The sequence below is a fragment of the Mesocricetus auratus genome, unplaced genomic scaffold (genome assembly GCF_017639785.1).
Source record: "Mesocricetus auratus isolate SY011 unplaced genomic scaffold, BCM_Maur_2.0 Super-Scaffold_100006, whole genome shotgun sequence".
NCBI classification, from domain to species: Eukaryota; Metazoa; Chordata; class Mammalia; order Rodentia; family Cricetidae; genus Mesocricetus; species Mesocricetus auratus.
The window spans coordinates 82,834,714-82,857,689 of record NW_024429190.1 but is presented as its reverse complement, the minus strand read 5'-3'; the positions used below and the strand labels follow the sequence as shown (position 1 = coordinate 82,857,689).

The window sequence follows — 22,976 nt, the reverse complement described above, 5'->3', positions numbered from 1 at the left end:
TTTTCTTCTTGCCAGGATTAAAGTTGTTTTTCAACTTAAGAGTGAAACAAAGTTGAAGTGGTTCATCCCTCTAAAAGTTGTGACTTGCCTCAAGCAGCTGTGATGGCTTTTGTGCCGAGCACCTTGAATCTGTCACTTGATAATGATCAGAAGTGGAGCACAGTATGAAACTCTGTCCAGAGGAAACTGTGATCACAGAGGTGGTTGGAGGTTTAGAATAGCATGAGACTGCAGAGCAGTTTGCTAATGTTTTCTCAGGTACTGTTTCAGTTTTGCCTTAGCTTTGGAATGCACCCGAGATGGGAGAGGTTGCTTTGTATGATGTGACCTGATGATAGGTGACTAGGACTCATCCGTCGCCAAGTTATCAACTGCTGGATTCTTGGAAATTGGACCTATTGGCTAATATTCAAAGTAGAAGGTCCTTCCCCAGATGCAACAGCAGGCATAAGTTTCAGGACTAACTTACTGGCATTGAAATCTAGTAGTTTCCATGCATTTTCTCCCTTCATCCTTACAGCCAGGCTGTGCCATATGTTCAGCTCTTATTCCCATTATATAGGTGAGGACCATTGAGTAATTCTCCAAATGTTATGAGAAAACTTTACGTTACTCTTTTACTACAGCCAGAATAATTGCCTAGATGTGCAGAACCCATTAATGAGATCTGGTGATGTTTCTAGGACCCACTCACTGTTACTTTATTCCTAAGTGGGGAAAATAACTATTTGGGAGGCTGAAGATATAGCTCAGTGGTCAAGGGCACTTGAGGATATGAGTTCAGATGCCACACCCATGTAGCAAGCCCAGCATGGGTTGGGAAAAAAAAACAGGAGAATTACTGAAGCTTGCTAGATGGAAGCTTAGCCAAGAAACATGGGTTTATGGAGAGACCTTGCCCCAAAGAAATAAGAAAGAGAATGATAGAGGATGATACCCCATGCCCAGCTCTAGCTCACACACACACACACACACACACACACACACACACACACACCACATACACATAATCCTCTCACTAAATAAATAAAACAATGAAATTTGGCCAGCACAATTGCTTTATAGATAATTTATTCTAATCATTCTGTTTTGGAATAACACCCATGCAAAAGACTTTCCAGTTTTCCCACTGCTTTTGTGCTTCTACATAATTTCTGGATTTATTTTAGACCTTTAATCAACATATTTTTGAATACATACTACATGCTAGGTTCTAGGGGCTCAGTAATAAATGAGAGAGACTATGACTCTTACTGTGTCTTTACATGGTGATACAGTCCCCAAAGGTAATCACAAGCATTACTATTTAGAGAGAGAGAGAGAGAGAGGAAGTAGTCAGTGCAATGGAATTATAGAGCAAAGACACTCAACCTCCTCATTCAGAGGCCAATGAAGAAAATTACTCATGGGGTATGGACACGGTCCTGTATGTGGATAGATGCAAATGTGTCTGCAGATGAGTGTGTGCATTCCTGCATGTACATGTGTGAGCCTCAGGACAACTTTATGTGCCTACGCCAGCTCACTGGCTCTGCCTCTCTATCACTTGTGATATGAATGAGCAATGACACACCTATCTTTTTGTAGATGAGTTCTGGGGATCAAACTCAGGTTCCCTCACTTATGTCACTGCTTGAACCATCACCCCAGCCCCAGAAGTGACTCTTCAACTAAGAGCTACAGGAGAATTAGCATGGCAAGGATGTAGTTAAGACAAGGCACAGAAGCTAGCTCTCTGGAAACCAATGGCAAGTTGTTATCTTCTGACACTGAAGCTAAGCATGTAAAGTTAACTGGTTCCTCCAATATTCTCTGGGGAAAACAGAATAGTCTTTGAAAAAAAACATAAGATATACACAGAATTTTGTTCAAACTCTCGGATGCTGAGCAAGCAGCTCAAAGAAACCCTACCATGAAACAAATACCTAATGAATTCGTTTGCGGTGTCAAGTAGGCTAATTGAAGGTCATAGAGTGCACCTTGACCTCCAGCCACACATAGTGGGAGCTTATTTCAGGAAATTTAGGGAGAGGTGACAAAGCCAGGCTGAGAGAAATTGACAGGTTATTGGCCACTTCTGAGATCCAGTTCAGTTATCTGCAGAGTGAGCTCCTAGGACATTTGGGAATAGAGGGAACCATAGACTCTTCATGGTACCTAATAAGTGATATGTGCCCTGTGAATAGTACTTCTAATCCTGAGCATGTTTGCTCAAAACAGTAAGTAAGTTGACCCAATCTGGACATTTTGGCAGTGGTCCTTAATGTACTAGCCAGTTCTCCTCTAAGCCCAGGCTTCTTTCTATACAACATGAAGCAAAACTCTGAGGATTCAACTTCAATATATTTCTGTGTCCAGAATTTTTACCTCCAAGATAGTTTACATTACACTTACTGTATTTTTAGCATTTTGTCTTTCACTTACACATGGTCTTTAGGACACTTCATTAATTAAAATATTGATTAGGGCTGGGATGTAGATCAGTGGTAGAGTGCTTGCCTCGCATATATGTGACCCTGTGTTTTGAGATTCCAAAAGAGAAATGATAGATAGATAGAGATGGATAGATAGATAGATAGATAGATGATGGATGGAAAGATAGAAGATAGATAGATAGACAGATAGATACATACATACATACATACATACATACATAAGTATGCCTAACACTACAATCAGATACTCAATCAGCCACCAGGTTTTAAATGATTTCCGTAAGTAAATTAATTAACCAGGAGTTGTGAACAAAAGATGTTTTAGCTGGGCATGGTGGTACACACCTTTTGTCCCAGTACTTGGGAGGCAGAGACAGGAATATCTCTGTGAGGTTAAGGCCAGCCTGGTGTACATAGTGAGTTCCAAAACAGCCAGAGCTACACAGAACCTATCTCAAATTTTTTTCTAAATAATGTAGATGTATGACAAAAATATAAATACATATTTATGTCACACAACATACAGACAAATATACACACATATACATACACACACGTACTCACACATACATGAACCATAGAAGTTACTACCTAGAGTGCTTAGTAAAGAGAACATTTGAGATTTTCTGACTTAGTGTTTCTAGTGATCGGTATTGTCTTCTTGGTTCCCACTGCTAGTAAGATCCAGTTCTCTACGCTGCTTCCAATCTTCACATTTATATTGTTGTATTAGCCACCTGAAATTGACCATGGTGGATTTTCTGTACTATCAACATTAGCCATCATATCAAGAAGAAATTTGTCAATTATTATTGTTTGGGGGTTGTGTTATTGTTGTCTTTTTAGAGAGATGCAGAGATGAATCAAGCATAGGATATACCCACATGGTAGCTAAGAGTGTCGATGTTAGATACTATGACAATTTGGCATTAAGTGCCCCAAACACATGTGAGAGAATCATTCCTTCTGAACTCTTGCCTTTGTCTTTACATCAAGGATAATGTTTCTACTTAATCTGATCACATTTTATACTTCCCTAACATTCACATGGTGGTTTTGTTTTGGGGTTTTTTTTTTGTAACTAAGAATTTTATTACCAAGCCATTCAGAAGAGGAATGCTAAGTAAATACACCATAAATGGGACACAGGATGTAGTCACAATTAGGAAGGTGGAGCAGGTACTGGAAGTTTGGAAGCACACAAACTTTTCTACCCTCCCCATTTGCCCAATAACTGGCAATGAGGCCAGAGAAGGCAAGCACATTTCATGGACCCCACAGTCACAGAAACCTCCTGTCTCTTTACCTGAGAAGAAATCAAGAAGAAAATCTCCATTATGTAACAGACCTAGACTGATGAGCAAGGCAATGACCTATATGATTTCTAGCCTGAGCTCGGGAGATGGCTCAGTCAGAGTGCTGGTCACACACGTGTGAGGACCTCATTTAAATCTCCAGCACTCATGGAAAAGTCAGGGGTGGTGCCACGTGCTTCTCAGCTCTGGAAAGGCAGACTTCTCTGAGGTTCATTGACCAGCCAGCCTAGCCTAACCAGTGAACTCCAAGTCCCAGTGAGACGGCTTAAAACAAGACGGTCAACTTCCAAGGAGAAGCACTTGAAGTCGATCTCTGGCACATGCCATGAACACACACACTGTACTTCAAGTTCAAGTGTAGGAAGCCTAAGAAGAAGTGAAACATCAGGGGCAATGACAACCCCTTCATTTCAGAAGCTGATTGTAAGCAAGAGCTCAATGCAACCACTGAATTAGAGTGCTCCGTGGGTAGAAAGTTTGGGGATCAAACTGCCAAGCCTGTCTCTCAGGACAGGACTGGGGGCTAAATGTCAAAAAAAAAAAAACAAGTGGGTTTTATATGACAATCAGCAGGGTCAGGTCTTTGAGTTGAACTGGGAACACGATGTCCTTGCAGGAGGCAGTTGGCTTTTAGGGGTGTATTAAGGTAGGTTCCTGGTGAACAGAAATCTGCCTTACAAGATTCCTCACAAATGCTGAATGTATGCTTGTTTGCCCAAGAGCAATCTTTCTGTTTCCCCATCAGAGTCCTTTGTTTAGGACGTCATCACTAGCACTGCCATTTAGGGGGCCCACTTTGGACCTGACAGTTACTATTCAGTGGTATCAGCAGAGTCTTCACCCACTCAGCACCATGGTTGTGCTGAAGTTGGATACAGAGCAAGGCTTGGCTCCTGTTCTCTTACATTTTGAGCTCTATTCAGCTTCTTGTTGTTAGGGATGTTCAAGGGGAAAAGCAAAACCCATAAATGGCAGGGGCAGACCATGTCCCCACTTATAGTCAACACAAGTAGCTTTCATACTTGCTTGGAAAGTCTACGTAATTACAACTTTGTGATTCACAGCTCTGAGTTTCTATGATGCATGTGTGTCAGCGAAACAGACAAACTGTGACACAGTACAGTGTGACCAGCAAGCCATGTAGGTCTGCTCCTGCTGTGACTAGCTGTGGGTCTTCCAGGGAAGTCCCTGAAGCTTCCTGAGCCTACTTTCCTCATCTGTCTGTGTGATGCTCATCAAGCTCAGTGGTGACATTTTGCTCAGCCTTAACTAGGATAGACGAGATACACAAGGATACTTGCATCCTTCAGGCTTAGCAGCATGGAGAGAGGGTGAGTCTAAAGGAGTCCTTGAGTCTCGTCAAATTCCTGTCTGAGAAGGGAGGATTAGAACAAAAGTGAGGGAAACTGGAAGGAAAAAATGGGTCTTTTGGCTCAGACATCTGTTCAGAACCCCCTGGGGTAGGGAGGGTTGATAACACATTCTCCCTAGATGTATTCTCTGAGCATAGCACCCCAGCATAGGAGACAGAATCATTCTCCTGCAGATAAGGCTACAGCTCCTGAGCAGGGTGTGGAATGGGACGCTTCTACTTTAGTAGAGATGGTTGCCCAGCTCCTGCCCAGCTCCCCAGCAGTGCTACAGCCCTTTGCTTAAAGAAACGCAGGGGCTCCTGGTGGTGTGTTTGGCATGGTCTGTGGGAGCATTGTTACCCACACTCTCACTTTAGCAGTTGACTTAGTTTCAGTTTCCATGGCTGTGGCAAAACACCATGACCAAAAAAGCAAACTGGGAGGAAAAGGTTTATTTGGCTTACACTTCTGCACTTTAGTCCATCATTGATGGAAATCAGAACAGGAACTCATTCAGGGCAGGAGCCTAGAGGCAGGAGATGATGTAGAGGTTGTGGAGGGTGCTGCTTACTGACTTGCTCAGCCTGTTTTCTTATAGAACCCAGGATACCATACCCACAATGGGCTGGGCCCTCTCCATCAATAGCTAATTAAGAAAATGCCTTAAAGGCTTACCTACAACTAGGTCTTATGGAGGCATTTTCTTTTTTTTTTTCTTTTTAAATTTAAATTAGAAACAAGGTTGCTTCACATGTCAATCCCAGGTTCCTCTCCCTTTCCCTCCCCTCTTCCCACACCCTCCCACCAACCCCCCCCCCCAATACCCCTACCTTTCCCCAGGGAGGGTGAGGTCCTCCATGGGGTGTCCATAGTCTGTCATTTCATCTAGGGCAGGGCCTAGACCCTCCCCCAAGAGTCCAGGGTGAGAGTGCATCTCATTGTTGGATGGGCACTCAAAGTCCATTTGTATGCCAGGGATAAATACTGATCTACTACCCAAGGCCCCATAGATTGCCTAGGCCTCTTCACTGTCACCACATTCAGGGAATCTTGATCAGTCCCATGCCGGATTCTCAGCCATCAGTCTGGGATTCAAGAGCTACCCCTTGTTCAGGCCAGCTGTTTCTGTGAGTTAAACCAGCCCAGTCTTAACCCCTTTACTCATCAGTCCTCCCTCTCTGTCACTGGGTTCCTTGAGTTCAGCTCAGTGTTTAGCTGTGGTTGTCTGCCTCTGCTTCCATCAGTCATTGGTTAAAGGTTCTGTTTCCCAGACTCTCTGGCCGTGAGATTGTAGGCTGGCACTCCCCAGATCTATGTCTAAAATCCATATATGAGAGAATACATACTATGTTTGTCTTTTTGTGACTGGGTTACCTCACTCAGAATGGTTTCTTCTAGTTGGAGGCATTTTCTTAACTGATACTCCCTCCTCTCAGATGACGTTAGCTGTGTCAAATAGACATAAAACTAGCCAACACAGTAGTTAAATCACAGCTAATGCTTATGAACATGCACAGAAACCAAGTTTTCACTGACAACCCTGCAACCAGTGCTCGGTGTTCTTGCGTGCAAATGCTTGAGGAGAAGCCAGGAGACTCTTCTACCTTCCCCTGGCCCTTTAGAGATCTGCAGTAGTCCTTGAGGGGCATTTCAGAATACCCACTAAAGTTACACACATATTTATGAAGTCTTGCTTGTGAGGGGTAAAAAAAATATAATGCTTTTGGCTTACCATAGCCATTATTTAATTGTTACCTGCATGCTATAGAAAATTATCTTGTGGAAAACGTACAGTAGTCACAAAGATAACCATAACTCACAGATAAGGAAACTGGAGCTCAGAGAAGCAGTCTACATGGAAGTGTATTACAATAGAGGATCCTTGACTGCTAAACCAAAGAAGTTCCAAACCAACTCTTTTCCATCCTGCCTGTGTGTTCCATAGAACACCTTAGCTCCCTGGAGCCCAGTCTTCACATAACCAAAATCAGGAAACAGGTCTCAATAATGAAGAGTGCAAACAAGGTACCCAAATAATATGCATAAGTAAATCTGTCCATATTTTCTACATGAGTGTGTATCCAGTATTAAGTTCATTATAAGACAGAAACTAATTGCTCTTCCCAACGACACGTAGTATCTGGAAAGAACAGGAGTAAAAATTGAAGTGTGGCCAATATTCTATTTTCTGTTATCTGAAGTTATTTTTAAATGTATTCTCCATTTGTAGGTCATTCAGGAAGCTTCCATTTGTATGTATGTATGTATGTTTCAATTTTTTTCTCAAGCACCAATTCTAAAAGCAATTGATCATTTTTTGAGCCAGGAACTACTTGTGAGAAAATGTCAGTGTCACAGTTCTCACATCTGTGAAAACAGCATCCATGCATGGGCCTTCTCTGAAACAAAGTAAGAAAATGGGCCTTGTGAGTGTGTGCAGCCCTGTATCATTGTGGGGTTTTTTTCATGTTTTGCTTGTAGTAAGATACACATGACCAAATGCACTGTTTTACCTCTTTTGTGGTACACTGTTGGACTGTTGAGTTTCATGCTGTTAGGCAGGGATCACCTCGTCTGTCTGCAAAGCCCTTTTCATCTTAAAAAGCTCAGATCCGCACCCCTTTATGCCACACTTGATTCAGTGCTCACGGGGACTAGAGCACTTCACAATTGGCCCAGTATGCCCTTGATCTTTGGCAAGCAATAAAGACATCTCATCCCCTCCGGTGGCACAGTTCTGGGAATCCATCCTGCTGTCTATGATTCCACATACACTTCAAGGGTGGTGTTTTTCTCCAGTCCTCAGGAAGCATTGGAAGGGGTTTTCACTGTAATTGTCACTTGGCCCCAGGCAGGACCCACTGAGGCTTGCTCAACTGCTCACCCGCACACACAGTCCCAGTACATCCCGCCCACTCGCACATTCTGTTTCACCCAAGCAGTCAGTCCCTCGGTTGGCACTCAGTACACATTCCTCTTCCCAAGACGCACTTAGAGCATCCAGACTAGGGCTGGGGGGTGGCCAAGTGTTGCTTTTGCCTTTGTACAGGGCACACGCTCCATCCAAGCCGTGACTCCATTGAAGACAGGCACCAAGAAAAATTACTTTTCAAAAGGAGAAAATTTTCCCATAAAATTCCTTTCTCCACCGGAGTGTTAACAGTTCTGCGCTTTCTTTGTGTTTTTTTTTTTAACAATTCATCATAAGATTAATGTGATAACATACCTCAAAAAAGAAAATAGTAAGGCCAGTCAGGTAACTCTTACTGCCAAGCCTGAGAACCTGAGCTCAGGCCTGAGAAGGCACACAGAGAAAGAAAAGGACTGACTACCCCAAGTTGTCCTCTGATCCCCACGCACCCAGCATGGTGCATGTACATATACACATAAATAAATTTAATAAAAGCTTTGATGAAACCATAAAGAAGCAGTCAATTTATCAACTTAAAATATACATCTCTGGCCTGCCACTCCCTAGCATTCTTATCAGAGAGGTCCATTAGAGTCAACTCTAGGGAAATAGCTCAGTGTGCAAAGTGGCTGTTGAGCAAGCATGAGGACCTGAATTTAGATCCCTAGCTCCCATGAAAAAGCTGGGTGAAGTGATGTGTGTCTCCAGTACTGGGCAAGGAAGAGGTTAAGGGGATCCCTGAGGCTTGCTGGCCTGCTAGTTTTATCAAAATGGCAGTCTCCAGCTTCAGTGAGAGATCCTGCCTCGAAACATAGGTGGAGGGTGATAGAGGGGGCACTGAGTGTTTCTCTGGCTTCTACATACCCATGCATCACAGACAGAGAGAGACAGAGACAGGGACACAGACATTTCTTTAAAAGCCAATTTCTTTTACTATATCGCTACCTACCACTTATATGTGACTATGTTTGTGGTTTGGCTTTTTTGTTTTGTTTATGCATTAAGACGGGTGTTAATATGTAGCCTAGACTGACTGTAACTTGTGGTCCTACCTAGACATGAGACATCGCATCCCATTTATGTGCAGATTCCTTGACTAGTCAAACTTAGCTATAACTTCTCTCCCTTCTTCCACGCAGCTTTTCCTCACCACCTTTCCCTCCCCTTCCTCTTCCTCCTAGGTTTAGCAGTACTGTTTCCTCCTTGTAGCTTTATAACTATACATCGTAGCTGTTGGTCTTTATTTCTTGCTTTCCCCACAAAATGAGATTGCTGACACCCAAACCCTTTTTTCCATATTTCAAACTCTAACAGGGAATACAGTAGCATATTTCTCCATTCCTATTTCTCAATAACTGTGAATGTCTTGAGTCTAGAACAATGGCAGATAGACCTTCTCATAATAAAAATTGTCTGTCCGAGCTGTCCTCAGTAGTAACTACCTGTAGCTCACCAGGGCTGAAATGTATCATGTGCACAAAAGTTCTTTAAATGTTCACTTTTAAGTCAGGACACGTAGCTGTGGAGTAGTGCAGGCTACAGGCAACCTCCATATCCAGCCCAACGAGGCTGGACAGCCTGCTTCTCTAGCAAAAAACCAAGAATGATAGCTGACACATCATTCATCCTGGGTCTGTTCTGAGAACTCAGCATCTCTGTGAGGAAATCCATTGTTCCCATTTCGTAGATGAGAAAAACGAGATTAACCTGTCTCATGAGTGGTTGAACTAGAACTTGGCCACATATATCCAACTCTAGATCCCCTGCTCGTGAATCTAAACTACCTCAAACCCCAAGGAGTTATCCCCATAACCCTTTTCTGATCCATTATTCTGCTGCTCGGGGTCCTAGCTTCCCCCTGACTGACTAGAGAAGTGCCTATCACAGAGGTTGTAATTAGTTATATGTCATTCCATTCCATTTGCGCCCTAAAATGAAAGCATGAGAACCGGAAGTGAGGGAAGAATTTGGGCAAAAGTAGAAAGTCTTGAAACACTGGTAGCTGGGCTCCCTGCCCAATTCATGGGAAACTTGTTCCTTTGAGCTGGTAATTCCAGCAGCAGCAGGACATCAGCCAGCATGTCTCTACACAAATACCACCCTGAAGGCCCTGCCCTTGCCGGATCTTGAAAGCCAAGCAGGGTGGGACCTGAATAGCACTGGGATAGTGTGTGATGCCAGTTCACCACGCCCCTTTATGATAGCCCTTGAGCAATTCCCACAATAGCCCGAAGAGGTCAATGGACAGCTTGCAGCTGGAGGGTTGCTAGGAGAGTCAGTGTGGTGGCTTCTAAGAGACACCCAAAACTCAGCCTGGTACAGGGAAAGCCTGACATAGGCAGCCTGTCTCTAATCCCTTCATGCCTTTGCCAAGTCTCCCTGCTGGCCATGCTTCATTATCTGCTCCCTGTGTAGACAGAGGCTCTTCGTCTATCTTACATGTTTTCTTTCTTCCCCGATAGTATAGTTTTTCCTAGACACTTATTTCCAGAACTTGAACACTAAACTATTAATAGCATTTTTATTTACCCCTGGAGTATTTATAATCCTTTCAAGGTGTAAGGAATGCTTCCTGTTCCACATTCTTCCTAGAACCTGAGTCATAGGCCCTCTGAGAGTCACATTTTTAAAATCTGGAGGGAATCTAAGGAAAAAACAATTAACCCGATCCTCATTATAATAGATAAGGAAATGGAGCCAACAGGCTAGGCAGCTAGCCAAAATCTACCAAGTAGTTAATGGTCAGCATAGGATTGGAAATTGGTGTTTTCTAATTCTTTTCACACACTGAACTATCTTGCCCTTAAGTTGGTCCTAATCCACAAGTGAGAAAATTCCTTCTATAAATTGGAACATAATAAGTTTGTCTGATTTGGGGAGCCACATGGTCTCTGCCATGACTCCTCAGCTCTGTCCTTTGAGCACAAAAGTAGCAACAAACAATGTGTATATAAGTGGACATACACATGTAAATAGTTTTTTTTATTTCTGGATGTTGAAATGTCAATTTCAACAGTTTTCATCTCTCAGAATATATCATTCTTCCTTTCAATTGCCTAAAATTATAAAAGCCATCTCAACTTATAGAACATTGAAAACCAGACAGTAGGTTGAATTTGGCCCGTGAACCAGATTGGAATTTGGAATAGCCAGCTCCCTCTCAGCTAACCATGAGTGAGTTAAACTGTGAGACTAATGTAGAAAGACATTTTTGAGTGCCTGATGCAAGCCAGGTGCTCTGCTTGCACGGCATGTGATGCCAGCCTACTGAGTCTCACTTGCACTCTCAGAAAGGGACACTATTCGTCCTCGTGTTCTGCGATTGCAGATGAGGTTATAGAAACCACCAAAGGTTAAATGACTCCCCAAGACTGTAGACCCATAATGAGTGCACCTGGTGGTCCAGCTACACCCCTTATTATTGGAACTCTTGGGAATTGTTTGCCCTTTCTGAGCTTTGGTATCCCAATCTGTGATTAATTGAACTAATTAGATATAAAGTGCCCTGGTCAGTGTTCTATGCACACATGCCCCTAGATACCTCCCGTCATTTGAATGAGATGTCTCTATATAGTCTTGAGTATTTGAATACCCAGTCCCCAGCCATTAGCAGAGTTTGGGTGGGCTTAGGAAGTATGGCATTACTTGAGGAAGTATGTTACAAGGGGTGGGCTTTGAGGTTTCAAAGGCCATATACCACTCCAAAATTCTGTCCTAATGCATCATCAGCTTCTCCCACAGTATACTTCTGGGTAACATATGCAGTGGATCATGTAAAAGAAGTACGAGAAAAGGTGGTACCTTACTCAGTGGATTAGTTATCTACTGTTACATGGCAACCCATGCCAGCACCATTGGCTCAGAGTGATCATTGCATCCAGAAACAGTGGTGCACACCTGTAATTCCAGCAGTTGGGAAGTAGAGGTGGGAAGACTGGGAGCTCAAGATCATTCTTAACTGCATAGTCAATTTGAGTCCACCCTGTCTCAAATAAAAATAAAATGAATGAATCTTGTGGGTTTGGAATCTGAGGCGAGCTGGGACAGGAAGTTGTTTGGCTCCATCACTAGAGTTGTACCGTTGGCTGCATCTGGCAGGTGGCTGAGGTGACTGGCTGAGCTACCGGATGTCCGCTTGTATGGTTTCGCTCTTCATGAAGCTTCCTTTCCCCTGTTGAGGGATCTCATCCGTCAGGCTTTTGCATGTGATTGGAATTTTTCCACATTGTGGTGGCCTTAGATGGTTCCATTTAAATGGCAGCTGGCTTTCAAGAGTAAAAGCAGCAGACGCCTCCAGCATTGATCAAGATTCCAATCAGAATGGACACTGTACCATCTCCTTCATGTGCTACTGGCAGTGCTGGCACAGGCCAACCTGGATTCATGGGGAATGGAGGCCTAGACTCCAATTCTCAAGGGAGGAGAGTGAGCATGGAGAGGGGGAAGCAGGACTAACATCAGGAATCCCTGAAAATGAGCAAAGCAATGTGAACTAGACTCTCTATGAGATTATACCTGAGGAGGAGATTCAGAGGGAAAGACTAGCCCTCAACCCAGGGAGTGCCAGAGGAAAGAGGGGAGGAGTTGGAAGCAGCCATATCCAAGCATGGGATAATGTAATGCCCCACCCACTAGCACTTGTAGCCAGCTGCTGCCCTGACTCCATCTCCATTAACTCCACAAATGTTTTATGTGAACCAAGGGGATTGTCACAAGTAAAATGCTTGGAACAGTGTCCTGCATATGCCAGGCGCGTATAAGATCCCTTTCCTAGGCTGGGGAGATGGCTCAGGCTATAAAATGTGGAGACCTGAGTTCAGATCCCCCAGAACCTGTAAGAAGCCTGGCATGATGTCTCGTACCTGTAAGTCCCAACATAGTGGAATGGCAGAGACCAGTGGATTCCTGCAAGCTTACAGGCTGCCTAACCTGGCCTATGTGATGAATTTCTAGGCCAATGGCAGACCTGTCTCAAAAGTTTTCAATGTGCCTGAGGGCCAACACTGAAAATTGTCTTCTGTCCATCCTGACACCACACACACACACACACACACACACACACACACACCACAGAGAGAGACTATGCACACCTGCCGCTGCACCTGCATGTGCACCTATATATGCACACATTTTTTAAATATCTTTTTAATTAATAAACTATAGGACACATGCTCACACAAGTGTGTGTGAGGTAGGATCATGCTGTTAATATTACCATTATCTCTTCCTTTACCAGGGAGGAAATTGATGCTTAAAGAGACTAATTGCTTGGCCCACCCTGTCAGGTGACAAAACCAAATGGCAGCTGAGTCATCAGCCTCCGGACCCCTACTTTATGTGAACAGGGACCCTGATCCTTCCCATATGTGTGGTAAATGCCAGTTCCTTTAGAACTCAGAGATCCTCCTTGTACTTTTTTTCATAATTGTCCTCTCAGAATGCTGTAGGTCTAGAAAACTAAAAACCTCTAACTTGAATTAAGAGTATGTTAACAAATTCATTCCTTCCAGCAGTTTTTTTCTCCAGTCAACACTGAATGCGTAGTGGTGAGAAAAAAGAGAGAGGAGCTTTGTTTCTCTATAGACTCTATTTTCTAGGGCCAGTGAGATAGCTCAGGGAATAAAGGAACTGCAGCCAAGCCCAAGGACTTGGGTTTATCCCTGGAACTAACATGATGGTGGTGGAAAGAGCACTGACTCAGAAAGTTGTCCTGTGACTATGCAGGCACCATGACACCATATTCTCTCTCTCTCTCTCTCTCTCTCTCTCTCTCTCTCTCTCTCTCTCTCTCTCTCTCTCTCTCTCTCCTCTCTCTCATGAATCAATATAATAAAAGTTTGTAAAGACCCTATATTCCATGTGTGAAAAACTAAACTAATGAGATAAGATAATTTTAGGGATGAAATCACCATGATCAAGTCACCATCTTACTGAATCGCATTGACTTAATTCACATTTCTAAGATTGCCTGTGTTGAAGTAAGAAAAGCAAGAAGGTATCAGATCTCCAGCCAGCCCTTGAGCTCAGTGTCGCCAGCCCTTTGAGGTAGTGGGATGGTCAGCAGTTTCAAAGCAAAGGCAGAGAAGGCGGCAGGGAGTTCTTACGAAGCCCATCAGGCAGGGGTGGAGTCCATTCACACAGAGAATAAATCACTCCCTTGATTTGTTTTAAGAGACCGTGGGGAGAAAGGAAAGCCTAGGCACTAGCTAATGCAGTCATCTGTATTTCGGTTTCTTTTTTCTTCCATCTTTGAGTTTTGTCCACCAGATTTCTGTTTGCAAAAAAAGAGAGAGAGGGAAAAAAAGGAAAAACCTAATCCACTTTTTTTTTGTCTGTGCATTGATTTAATAGTATCAAACCCTGAGGTCCTCATGGTCTGCACCTGGGTTGCTTTTTCCCCTAATGAAGCAGGAGAAGTGGTTTAAGCCCCTGCCGGGCTCCCTGTCAAAGCTACACAATGATTAACTCAGGTCCCCTTATTAGGAATGGACTGAAGAAAATCCCTTAGTCATCAGCATTGGTGAGTGTTCAATGAAAAGATTACCTTGGGCACCTGAAAAATAATGGAAGTGCTCAATAGAGGACCATTAAGCCCGTCTACACACACTAAGTCAGGTGGAACGTTGAGGTAATTAGCTGTGACATGGAGGCCAAAAAAACACTTTTGGACCTTCTGCCCTGCCTGAATCAGTTCTGTGATTATTTAGACCCCTATGTATTTCCTGGAGAAGCATTTTTTTAGTTTGTCTCTACACATAGACACAGACACATGCACACACACACACACACACATACACACACACACACACACACTGGGTTTTAAAACTACTTGGATACAATTGAGAAAAATTAGCTGGATGGCAGGTCCAAAATGTGACTTTAAGTCCTATTGGTACTTCTCTTAGCTTAGGGTTTTCAGCTGTAGAATGTTAATAGGACCCCTATTCAGAAGGTTCAGATAGGGATCAAACACAGCATGCAATAATTTAAACTCTTTGATAAATAGTAAACACTCAAAATTAGACTTTAACCCATCGTTATTAGCTGTTAGGTGGGCCTGAATTGTTGAGCATTTGGAGAGATTGTGTGCACAGGGACCATGAGCATGTGGCTCAACATCACAGCCCTTGTGGTCTTTGGTCCATAGTGACTTTAGCTGCAGCCATGTGAAGAATAAGCTCCACTCGCACTTCCACAGCCTCCCTTGATTTATACCTTTTCTGTTCTCATTTCCAAGAGCTGGCTCTGCCTGGGGGCCAGGGCCAGAGTGCTAAGGAATACTGCCAGAGAAGAGGACAGTGATGTCCCATGAAAAGAGCTGGTCACACAGCAGAGTCCCAGAATTGGAGGGCCAGACTAAACCAAACGTCCTGCCTCTCCTTTGAGGGCGAGTGAACTGCACTCAAAAGCGATGCACACCTTGTATCTGAGGGCAAGTCCTTCTTGCCTGTCTCCTGTACCATCCCATGGCTAGGTCCCAGGAAAGGGAGGTAGTTTCACTAAGCATATAACTGGGGCAGGAACCTATGAAAATATCCAGAGTACTTGGAAATGCTTGGGTGTGCTTTGAGGAGGAACTGCTTGTGTCCTCCATCCTGAGAATGAACTCAGATACCAGATAGTACCCCAGCTTCCTTTTCATAGCAAGGCACTGCCACAGGTTGTAGGTGTGGAGGGAAGCTACCACCAGCAGAGAGGAGCACTGGTTCTCTCCAATAAGCTCCTGTTCTCAGCAGGCCCAGCAACAATAGCTGCTTTTAGTACTAGTAGCGTGATTGGATGTACTTGGCTGGATTGTCTCATTCAGGCTCTGGCGTCCCTTTGAGTAATGTTATTACTGCCCCATTTACAAAGGAAGCTCAAAGGTACCAAGCTAGAAAATGGGCTAAAAGCCAGACTTCTAACCCAGCCAGTCCTGAACCCATATACTCTTGGACACCAGGAGGGCTTCTTTTAAGGTTAAAAAAGAAACAATGTTAAATATATACACATTCATAGTCTTACATACACATGCGAACACACACACTTTTGATAACCACTAATGAAAAATTTCTTAAAGAAAGAAGTTTGCTTGGGAAGAAAATATCTTTTCTCTACGAAAGAATATATACCATATATCATGGACAATAGACTTGGGTAGATAGGAAAAGTTGTCATTTATCTGATTCAGAGACAATTTCTGGTTCATTCTCAGACAGTCATGTTTTTGTGTGTATATATTATTGGGTGTATATAGGGGGTTGCAAGTAAAGGTCAAAGGAAAACCTCAGATGATATTATTTGGGCACTATCTACCTTCTTTCGAGATAGAATCTCTTCATTGGTTGGCCCCGAACTCATTGGTTGACTAGGCTTGCTGACCAGAGAAACCCAGAGGTCTCACCATCTCTACCTCTTTTTCCACATGGGCTGTGTGGATCAAACTCAGGTCTTTGCGCTTGCCAGGCAAAAATTTTACCACGTCAACTCCAAAGCTGGCATACTTGAATTTTATGCAGATGAATCCAGTCCTAGGGGTTGGGAGGATCTGGTTGTTCTTCTCTACCAGGAGTTCAACAGACCTAAAGGCATGAAACTAAAACAAACTGTGGTGCTTAAAGCCTGTGCAACTGTCATTACACAGTAAAGGGGTTCCGGGGAAAGAATCTAGATTCTACTCCTGTTCCTTCTCAACCTTTATTTAGAAAAGAGAGAAGGGGAGAGAAGAGAATAAGGAGGAGAAGGAAGGGGAGTTGTTGACCATTTCCTACCTCACCAAGGGGCTAACATGAGCGAAGGGGGAAGCAGCTTGGGAGGCACCCCTTCTTGATAAAGAGACAAGCCTGCAGCATTATTCCTAGTGAGAGGAAGGATATGAACCGCAGAGATGGTCAGTCTCTGCTGGGAGAATGTTTGCTGGGCATGCCTTCTATGGCCCCATAATTTTCTTTACTCACCCTGATTCAGTATTTTGAAACTTCCGTAATGAAGGTCCTCCAACCTGCATGTATTTTTTCATCAACTACAAAAAGGTTCTAGGTTTTAATACTTGCCCAAGCTAGTTGTCTTTTGATTCACTTTCTTTCATCTTCACCCTCAACATTAAACCCTAAAGTTTATTGACCAGAACCCAAAACAGTAATCGGCCTCCTTTCAAATAACAATAGAAGTACAATCTTTTGTTTTCTGTTATAATTGGGATGAGAAAAGATCAGTAAGACCTGGTAGATGGCCAGATAAAGAATAAACTGAGCTGGATGGTAGTGGTGTACACTTTTAATCCCAGCACTTAGGAGGCAGAGGAAGATGGATCTCTGTGAGTTTGAATCCAGCCTCATCTACAGAGGAAGTTCCAGGACAGCCAGGTCTATACAGAAAAACCCTGTCTCAAAAAATGCACAAACAGGGTAAGCCAAGAGCTGAGGAGACTGATGACCTGAGCTCTATCCCTAAAGCCCATGTGAAAGCCAGGTTCAGCATCCTCCTATGGTCCCAGTACTGGAAAGGCACAGACAGGAGGGTTCCTTGAGCTTACCAACCAGTCATTCTAGGCAGATTATTAAGCTCCAGGGTCGGTGAAAGACACTGTCTCAAAAAGCAATTAAGTGGAGATTGATCAACAACCTAGTGTTAACCTCTGGCCTGCAGACACGCTCACACGCACGCACGCGCACAAGCTAGGCTGGACTGGAGGTTGGTGCAAATATAAGGGTACATGAAGTTTCCCTTCATGTCACAAGCTTGCTTCATCTTCCCAAAGGAACAGAATTTGACTGGTGTCACTCTCTCAATTGGAACTGTGTGTCAGTGGTAAACGGAGAGTAGGCGTGTTTAAAGGTTGATCATTTCAGCTGTAGCAAAACTCCTACCAACTGCCAGGCTTCAACTTGACAGAGCAAAGGAGGTGATTTCTCACTGGGAACAGCTCTTTTGCCAGCACTCGTTCTGACCACTATTGCTTCAGCTCTTAGGGCTTTCTCTTCCCTGAGCATTAAGAAGATGGGAAATTCCAGAGGGGTAGCCTGGGCTCAGAACACCGCCCATACATCTGGCTTCACTACCTGGTGCCTGAGAAAATGGACACATAAACTCCTTAAACTTGAGCCCATCAAGATAGTTTGCAAAGTAGAAAATACCACCTTGTTATTTGTAGAGATTTTAGTACATGGGGAAAATGGGAGCAACTGCCTTTTTGCTTGATTTGTTAGATTTTGAAAAGGAATGGAACGACAGATTTAAGAAGGCAATCACTTTATGGCTGTCCCTTAATGGACTAATAAAAAGTCTCTTCTGCCAGCAGCCCTTACAGAGGATTCAGCTCTAACCGCTACTGTGTTGACCACAGCAGTGTTTCAGTCTGTCTGCTGAGTGCTTGTTTCTCAGCCTCCCTGAAGTCAGTGCTGGTCACAAGCCACTCCCTCTGGTCCCTTCCCTCCACAGTTTCCTTTCCAAGCCAGGTAGCAGTTTAATGGAGACAGTTGAGCTCTCAAAATATTTTGTAGATGTCAGACACTGATAAAAAGTGATACCAAATTACAATTGTGATTGGTGTCACTAAAAGACTTTGGAGTGTGCTCTCAGAGAGTCTGTAGCAGAAGGAATCGAGGTGCTGTGACTTTATTAGAGAACGTGCATTGACACTCAGTAGCTAATGGGTGTGTGTGTTCCCCACTTTAACATTTGTCAGACTTGCAGTCCTTCACAGTAGACAGTGTTGTCACTGTGTTCTAGAACTCTAGAGGCCAGCCTAAGGGACTTGGCAGGTTCTTCCCATGGCAAAAGCAACTTCTGACTCTCAATGTGGCCCCCTGTCCACCCCACATATGCTCCCTGCGTTTATTCCTCAAATTCAGCTGGGTAGAGATTTCTCAAGCACCCGGAACTTACACATGTTTGTTTATCAGTACTTAACTCCACTTGGTTCTATGCTTATGACATCCCTGGACTTCGAGTGGATTCATGTCATGTCAGCAGCTGAACCAGTCATGCTTAGTATCTCCCTTTCCTTACGTTCAGAGAGATGAAGTCACTAGAATGTCACGTGGTTTGCATGTGGTAGCTCTGGATTTGAATCCAGATCTGAGCCCACACTCCTTGTTCCAGCTCTATACTCTGTCACTCAAAAATGAATTCCATAACTATTCCCTACTCTTTTCATATGGGTTTCAAGTGCCTAAACCCAAGGGGCACATAGCAGCAGCTTTGGGACAGCTCTGAAAGCTCTGCTTGAAAAATTTGCGGAAACCATGCATGTCTTTCTAGCCTGAGGGACTCAACCACATTGCTTCTACTTCAAAATCTGAACTATCAGACACCAAGCACAGAAGAATTCAGGACAACCTGCAGCCAAATTATAAAAACTCAAGGTACCAGGAATGCCAGCACTCTTGGTTGTTGACTTGAGAGCCCTCTCCCAGGTTTGACAGTCACCTCTACCTTCTGTAAAGGCAGAGAGGGGAACTCTAAACTCCAGTACCAGCTCTAGAACCTGAAGCTGTAAAACTGCTCACTCTCCCTCAAACAGTGGTCATAGCTTGAAATATATTGGAGGATTTTGCATTCTAGTCCCTTTTTTTTTCTGTTCAGCTCCATGTACAGATGTATCGTCTGAGCTCAGATAATGGCTGAGCTGTAACTGCAGAACACAATACTTGCCTCATGTTATCCTCTCTCTCCTCCTCAGGTGAAGGCAGCTTCCAAATACGTGGACGTGCCTGTGAGTATCTGAACATCCATCACTGTTTGTCTTTTAGTTGGTTTTTTCTATTTTCATTGGAGTTTTGTTTTGTTTTGCTTTGTTTTGGTTTATTTGTTTTCATTTTTTTGTTGTTTTTTTTTTTTTGAGACAGGGCCTCACTCTGTATTCCTGGCTGGCCTAGAACTCCCTATGTAGACCAGGCTGACTTAGAACTCCCAGAGACCCACCTACATCCACGCTGGGACTAAAAGCACACACCCTTTTTCTGCTTCCCTTTCACTCCTGGGTATCTGAGCACTGTGTTTTGTTTGATTGTATCTGTTTCTGTGCTTTGCTTTCATGGCGGGTGCTATCTGCAGGCCTTATCCCCATGCTCCATATTCCTCATGTGGACTATCAGAGACCAAGAGCGGGATGGTGGTTTTCCAATGAGAAGAAGACATGTGTCAGGAAGGAAGGACCAGTATGGGTGTTAACACAGTTCCCTCTTGTTTTTGTTCCTCTGGTTGCCCAGCACTCAAAGTCCTTCTGCTTCTCCAGCACACACACCTTACGGCCCTGAGTTAGAAATTTCAGCTAGGGTTCCAGTATTTTTTAGTTTAAACAAATAAATTCTGAATTTGTTCATTTGGGGGTCAATCCGCAATTGTTTTAAGGAAAACTTACAAAACTGTTCATAATTAGCGCTAACCTCATTAATGAAAAGAGCCCTCAAAGTTCACAGAGAAGGTACTTGAGGTTGCCCAAAATTTACATTTAAATTGAGGTTAAGTACTACACATGAATGCTAAAGTGTGGGATTACCTGAGATAAATCAGAAGGCATTTATAGACGGACTTTGCCCTGCCTATTAGCAAAATAAAATTGGAGAGATTTTTAAATATATTCCAATAAAGGGGGAAAGGAAATGATGCTGTTTCTTCCTTTCTAACAAAAGAGGTGTGAGTCTATTATAAAATATTAAATTTAGGAGCTTATCTCAACGGTCGCTGAGGGGCTGGTGCCGAGCGAGTCTCGTTCTGAACGTGGTTAAGTACCCTCCTTGTTCAAATACTTATTTGTGAAAATTTGTTTTTTTCTAAAAGGATTTATATTAACATTTAAATTCATTTCCCCAGGAAGCTAAGTGTGTAATGGTTTATTGCCTTATTTCTCAAAGGAAGACAAAATGGAAAATTGGAGTGAATGTAGCATTAGCATGCATTTTGTTTGTTTAATGAATGAATGTACAATCAATAATTATGTTTGAATTTATACAATACTTCTCATCAAGGGACCTCACTCCTTCCTGTAGGTGGAAGAAGGGAGACGAGAAAAGGCTCACAGAAGCGCAACAAGGAGAGAAATGAGGCACTGTACTCTTTTTAAGCTCCAAAGTAAAAACTCTCCCTTTATGTGGAGTCTCCCTTTAAAATAAGAGACCTCATACCCAGGTGTGCTGCATACATTAAATAGTGCTACATGTTTGGAACTCACTGGACCCCACCTGACCCTCATTAGATATTCATGCAGCATTCAGCAAAGGGCCTTTCAGGGTTTGATGAAGCCCAGAGAAAAGGATGGATGGGTCTGCTACCTCAGCACTGCCTGCTGCTGGGCTTTCCGAGTGTCAGAAATAGAAATGCGGAGCTCCTAGCCCAGAGATCTGTTGTCGGTAGCTGCTTGGTATAGAGAGGCAATCAGAAAGCAACAGAAGTTCTGGACCATGCTATTCAGGCAAGGCCCAATATATAAAGAAATTTGATTTAGCATCAGTATTAACATCAACCCACGTGAGAGCATCTAAGAAGTCAGAAAAGACTCACTATTGTCAATCTTTTAGGCCTCAGCCCAACAATTCCCACAGGCCAGATCCAGCTTTCTTCTGAAGATGGGGTAAAATGGACTCAATACTAGGGAGAGTTCTCTGGGATCAGTAATCATGCAGGTGCTTGTAGATTGGTGATGCTATACTAGGAACTTGAGGATGTGGAATAACAAAAATTACTTAACAGAGTTTCCCCTTCTTAAGGGGCAGAAGAAAATGACACAGCACGGCCCCCAATATGGCTTGTCTACCACTGATGACACAGACTCTGATTATAGCCACTTTGGCCAAGTGTTTAGAAGCAACCCAAAATGCCCAGCACTGTTTTAAGCCCTTTAACATTTAATCCTTGTAACTGCTCCATTTTAGAGATGAGGAAACTAAAATGAAGTCTCACTTGCTCTAGAGGGGCCAGGCAGTAGACAGCAATAAAGATCATACTTAAAACTGTGCTCTTAAACACTCTGCCACACTGTGAGATGAGTTTAGTCAATGCATAGACACGTGCTTGGGTAGTTGAGTAATTATTATAGTATTAGAGAAGAATATGATTTGCAGACCAAACTCATAATTGTGCCAATTGTTAATGGCTTAGAACAATACTACACTTTGAAAGTAAATTGATTAATTGTATACTTTTACATCCTGTACCAGTATACTAAGTATTACAGAAAATAGATATTGGTACCACCCAATACACATATGTATATATAGTATTTACCTATAGTAAACCATCATTTACTTTTGAAGATGGCCCTGTAAAAGGCTGTCATTCATTTCATCCTGCTGAATAGACCTGTTCAGGGTCACCTGGGCAGGAAAAAGGCAAGGAAGAGACAGGTTGATGGTAGAGCCCAACTGCTCTAGTTCCAAGAGACAATGAGCACAAAATCAGCCTTCTGCTAGTATTTAAACCTTTGAAACTGGAAAGCAGTACCAAAATGGAGGATTGGTGGCTAGGTTGGTAGGTTGTATGGGTGGGTGCGGATGTTTGGGGTTATTTTGAAGAACCAGTTCACTAGCATACCACACTTACCTATTATATCACTGGTGACCATAGCAGAATGTATAGCAGTAAGACATGACAAGAGTTTGGATGTTGTTTGATGACATTATCTTAGATGTCCCCAGAGGTTCTAGTTTAGTAGCCCTTGGGTGGAGCCTTTAAAATCTCTTTCCAAAATATTTTTTCTGTAAAAGTATGAAAACCAGTAGGCTAAATCAGTAGTTCTTGACCTGAAACATCTAAAGAGTTTTGACTTTTGGTTTTTGTAAGTGTCGTTGCCCAGGTTGCTTGGCAGACAAATTAAAACATATTCTGTGGACCTAGGCATCCATTTCTATGAAGCTAGACCCTGAACACAATCCCCTTAAGTCATGACCAGCTCTGAACTCTTTGTGTTGTACTGTGAGTTTTCAGATGGTTTGCTTAGTTCCACGTAGGGACCATGAGTTCATTATCACAGAAAATTTTCTCT

At 43.2% G+C, this 22,976-nt stretch overlaps 1 protein-coding gene across 30 annotated transcripts in view; it reads left to right on the top strand.

Moving 5' to 3' along the window:
* Window positions 1–22,976, top strand: part of Cadps (calcium dependent secretion activator) — a 452,678-nt gene that overhangs the window by 388,327 nt on the left and 41,375 nt on the right. For all 30 annotated transcript variants that reach the window (XM_040747608.1, XM_040747596.1, XM_040747603.1 and 27 more), the window contains one exon: window positions 19,677–19,709. In XM_040747608.1, coding sequence (XP_040603542.1) covers window positions 19,677–19,709 — 33 coding nt within the window. The remainder of the gene's footprint in view (window positions 1–19,676; window positions 19,710–22,976) is intronic.